Source organism: Vigna radiata, unplaced genomic scaffold (assembly GCF_000741045.1).
Source record: "Vigna radiata var. radiata cultivar VC1973A unplaced genomic scaffold, Vradiata_ver6 scaffold_228, whole genome shotgun sequence".
NCBI lineage: Eukaryota > Viridiplantae > Streptophyta > Magnoliopsida > Fabales > Fabaceae > Vigna > Vigna radiata.
In genome coordinates this window covers 393315-398613 of record NW_014543255.1, presented here as the reverse complement: position 1 = coordinate 398613, position 5299 = coordinate 393315, and the positions used below count along the sequence as shown (strand labels likewise).

The 5299-nt window shown below is 41.0% G+C and overlaps 1 protein-coding gene across 1 annotated transcript in view; it reads left to right on the top strand.

Moving 5' to 3' along the window:
- LOC106753397 overlaps positions 1–5099 on the top strand; it is an 11392-nt gene extending 6293 nt beyond the window's left edge. Inside the window, exons 4-5 of the mRNA XM_014635198.2 lie at positions 3585–3693; positions 3802–5099. Coding sequence (XP_014490684.1) covers positions 3585–3693; positions 3802–4101 — 409 coding nt within the window. The 3' untranslated portion in view covers positions 4102–5099. The remainder of the gene's footprint in view (positions 1–3584; positions 3694–3801) is intronic.
- Positions 5100–5299: the final 200 nt, after the last annotated feature.

Here is a 5299-nt window from a genome sequence, read left to right as displayed (position 1 = left end):
TGTACCCTTTTTGAAGCCGAGAATAGCCTAAAAAGACACACTTAATTGCACGAGCGGAGAGCTTGTCTAGCCCTGGAGACATGTCGTGAACAAAACATACACAGCCAAAAACTCGAGGAGGGGTGTGATAGAGAGGATCATTGGGAAAGAGGATGGAGAAAGGGACTTTATTATTGAGAGAGGAGGAGGGCATCCTATTGATAAGATAACATGCAGTTAAGATGGCATCCCCCCAGTGATGAACCGGAATATGGGCACCAAGCAAAAGGGTACGAGCCGTTTCAACCACGTGTCTATTTTTTCTTTCGGCTATACCATTTTGCTGGGGTGTATGAGGACAAGTGGACTGATGCAAAATACCATGGGAGCTAAGGATTGCAGAAAAAGAGGATGAGATATACTCTTTAGCATTATCACTTCTCAAGATTTTTATTACTTGACCAAATTGGTTCTTGATTTCATTCAAAAAAGAGGTGAAAATGGGTAACAATTCAGAACGATCTTTCATTAGATAAACCCAAGTACATCTAGAATACTCATCAATAAAAGTAACAAAATATCTAAAACCAAAAGAAGAGACACGACTAGGTCCCCAAACATCAGAATGAATAATCGAAAAACTAGAAGTACACATTGAGTGAGACTTTTTAGGAAAGACAAATTTGACATGTTTTCCTAGTTGACAAGACTCGCATTCTAAAGTTTGAAGACTACTAAGTTCAGGACACATCTGTTTTAACTTTGACAAGTGAGGATGGCCAAACCGATCATGTAACACTTTAGGATGAGGAGCAGCAACACATGATACCCGTGGATGAGATCCAAAATGGTATAAACCTCCAGCTTCATATCCTTCTCCAATCTGTCTCCCCGAGCCACGCTCCTGTATGACAAAAGAATTTGAATCAAAGGTTATTGAACAATGTAACATTTTGGTTAACTGACTTAAGGAAATTAAATTGAATGGACAGTGAGGGACAAAAAGAACAGATTTCAAAGTGAGAGAGGGAGATAGGGAGACTTGACCAACTCCCTTTGAAGAAGTTTTAGAGCCATTGGCAAGGGTAATGAAATGGGGTTTTTCTTGGAGGGAAAGGGTTGAGAANANTGAGGCATTACCAGANATGTGATCAGAAGCACCCGAGTCAATTACCCATGAATTTGGACCTTCCATGGATTGAGAAATGCAAGCTGTGGACATACTCGGGGACTGAGATGATTGCGCCAAACTGTTAGACTTTAATCGCAGATACTCTTGATACTCTTCCTCAGTGAACTTGGAGTTGGAAGTGGAAGTTTCAGCCTTAGAGATATTGGCTGTTTTTGAAGGAAAGCCATGCAAGGAGTAACAATTTTCTTGGGTGTGACCCGGCCTCTTACAGTAAGAGCACTGAGGACGTCCCCGACCTCCACGTCCTCCTCCTCTAGTGCAACGTCCTCCTCTTCCTCGTGTGGCAACCATGACAGATGGTTCTAGTGTTTCATGAGCTTCCTGAGATTGAGGCGCTGGAACACGAATAAGACGTGTGGTCAAGGCTTCCAAGGTTGGGACCTCATGGCTTGTTAGAAGTTGGTCTCTGATGTGATTCAAGTCTTGATGCAAAGCACGGAGGATCATCACCATATAATACTTGTCAAGCTTCTTCTTGATGTCTTCCGAAGATTCCTCTTCCAAGAACATTCTCAACTCTTCCACAGCTGCTTGGGCTTCAGTCATGAAGGAGACCATATCATGATCTGTCATTTTGAGACTTGCAAGCTTGTTAGCTGTATCGTAGAGACGTTGAATATCATTAGCATAAATGCTTTGAGCTTTCTTCCAAAACGAGTGACAGGTTTTGAAGGCTCTAAGAGATATCAAAAGTCGTGGTTCCACAGACTGCCACAATAGGGCACACAATTGGAAATCTGCTTGTTTCCATTGTTCAGCCTTTTCAGACGGCATTTGGCTTCCATCTTGCTCAAGGTGGTCATAATGTCCTTGACCGAGAAACCACAATTCCACGGCAGCAGACAAGAGAGGTAATTCTTTCCGTTTAGCTTTTCTGAAGTAATTGAGGGACTTCCAGATAGAGAAAGAACACTTCCAGACGCCATTGATGATAAAAATAGGAGAGGAACCAGAAAGGAGCCTCAAAAACCGAGAGAAACAGAAAACGCAGCAGGGAGCAACCAAACAACCCTCGGTTTTTCAAGGGGAGCTTCGGGACCTCACGGGAACCAGGTTTTGAGGGTCCAAACAGGGAGAGGAGAACCAGGCGACAGCTATGGAGGTGTCGCGGCGGCTTTCCGGTGAGCAGACGGAGGCGCGTGTATAGCACGTGCCTGTTCGCAGCGCACAAAGAAGCTGCGCGTGAGGGAGCGTGGGGAGGAACCAGGCGAACCCACTGGCGGGGTTGGCTGTCGCGTGAAGAGGCGAACCAGATCCACTGGTCGCCGGACGGAACAGTGACGGTGGCCGGCGGCGGACGGCGGCGGATGGCGGCGGATGGCGATGAACGGCGGCGAACAGAGGCGGACAACTGCGGGTAGATGCGAGATGGCGGGCAACCAAGTTGAAGAACTTGAAACTGCAGTTGACAGCTGCGGACAGTGGCGAGACAGCCGCGGACGATGGCGAACGGCACCAGACAGGTGCGAACAGCAACGACAGTGCTGGTGGACAACTTAGGACGGAAACCAGAGCAGGATGAACCTGCTCTGATACCAACTTGAGATTTAAAATTGATAAGAAATATTCTTGAGGGCTTAATGATCCCTCTCATGTTCTGCCATTTATAATAACAAAGAGATGATACAATAGGGAGATAGAAGGTTAAGAGACTGTCCTAGACTACTAGGTACAGAACTAGGTAAAACCATTAAACTTCTGCAGACTAGCCTAAATGATAATACCTATATGTAATGATTCCAACATAAACTTTTATATATTGCTAGTTCTATACAGGATTCTCATTTTTCCATCTTAGAGTTCCTTTCCTTCAGAGTTTTCTGATCCAATTTCTGTAGTATTCCAACTACGTTAACAAATTTCTCAGTGTGTCATTTGGTTTACGTGCAAGCATGTCAAACTACCTGTCTTGATTAGAATAGGATTATAGGATATCAATCATGCTCTTCCATTGAGAAACACTTGTCTCTCTTTTTTATCTAGCAACTTCTATCTCCAAAACTATCAAATCTGTCCAATGTCTTCCAATTCAAATTTAGCTGCAAGGAACCTTTTTCAATCTTTCTATCTTGACTGTATTATTTGCAGTGAGGACTATGTCCATGACATATACCTGATGATTGTTGAAGAACATGGTACCTAGCTGACCTTGTTAGTAATACCCTAGATGCTTGGAAACATTTGCAAATCTATAACACCATGCTCTTGGTGACTGTTTGAAACCATATGGAGGTTTTTTGTGTTTGGCTAGTTCGTTTTATTTTTTTTCATTCTTCTGGTATTGTCATAGACACTTCAATTTCTCCATCCAAGGATTCTTTCTTAATGTCAAACTGTTCATTTGACCAATTCAGATTGGCTGCTAAAGATAGGAGTACCTTAATTGTATTCACTTTTCCAACTTTTTTTTCAGATATGGGTGTCCAAGCATGGAAGAGCTTGAATGCTACAATAAAAAATACAAAGAAAGATTAGATGAAGTTGGAGCACTTGGAGAGATACCCGATGATTTGGCTTTAGAGGTATCAAGGAGCCATGTCCTATACTCTTGTTCCAGTGGGATTTTATTTCGTAAACGGCTGTTCCTTTGAAGTGTATTTGGTACTTAAAGCATAATTTTTTCTTTGAAGGTTTCAACCCCAGGTGCTGAGAGGCTACTGAAAGTGCCAGGTGATATTGGTAGATTCAAAGACATGCCTATGAGAGTCTGTTACACAGAAAATCTAGAGTCCAATTGCCCAGAAAGGGAGGGAGTTTTCTTGTTAGATTTTATAGAAAAAGACTCAGAGATGTGTGTGTGGAAGTTGGCAGACGTTAAAGAGAATAGAGACCCCCTTAGAAAAGGCAGAACTTTAAATCGTAAACAGAAGGATTGGAGATTGAGACTTCCATTCAACTTGCATAGAATGGTTAGTCTGTACCTTGCATAATTATAAAGTATAAATTTGTTCTGATTCAAAAACATGGAATTGTTTTCTCTCCCTCCTCCATTCCCTTTTTGTCTATCTATATTTTCCTTGCATATGGTATGCAGAAGTAGTTTGACAAAAGAAAAGTTCTTTTTAGTTTTAGTAGTGGGCTCGGTACCTTGTGTAATATCGAGAAGTATTATGTTTGCTGCTGAGACTAGTGCAACCCACTTCCGTTATCTGGCTTTATTTAGATGTTCATTCCTTCATTATGATTATACTCTTTCACTTTGTTGTCCAAAAATGGCTTTTCATTTTAATTTTTAATTATATCATTCTGTTCTTAAAATATTTTCTTTTTTTTTTTTTTGCTTGGTTTGAAGTCTGGGACTGGGATGTGCATCCTTTTTCGCGTCAGTATTTTTCAAGCATTTCTAATAAAATTCATAATTGTGGCTTCCTATGCTTAGGCTTGACTAGAATTCATCTCTTCTTATCTCTTTGTGTGGAAAGGCCCGCAACAACTTTATGAGTTAGGACTATTAGTTGGGTCAGTTATGATACTTAGCAGAAGGGGTTAGCTGGGACATGATAGTTAGTTGAATTGTGTTAAGTATACTGGCTTAGAAGAGCTCTAACCCCTTCTACCAACTATTATAAACCTCTCAACTAATTGCCTTCGCTCCCAACATTATGGGGAAGAGACATACCATGAGAAGAAACAAAAATTCTGCTTGATACTAACTTGTATTATTTTCTTAATGCTTACTATGATTACTCGCAACTTTTCATTTTCCCGTGTTTTGTTACCATTTTATGGCTATCTCTGTCGTCACTTAAAAAAATAAGTTAGTGAATTACGTCTTGATCATTGTAAAGTAATCAAACAATGCTTTTATTTCTTCTGCATGATGGAGTGCATATTATAATCGTGTCTGATACCATCACTCGCCATGGAGGAGTTTGTTGGTTGTGTTATTTCCCTTGGCATAGTGGTCCTTTGTTTTGGATAGTAATGAATAGATTATAAGTAATGGGGTGCAATCTGCAGGACCACATTCCTGGTGCTTGCTCTCTTTTTCTTTTCACTCTCGTAATGTCATTATTTAGAATTTTTGAGTGTGGAGCTATGATTGTGACTCGTGTAATGAGTATTTGTAAACTTGAAGTGGACATTTGTATAGAATGAAGCATATTTGAAGGTTTGGTTTAGATTTTC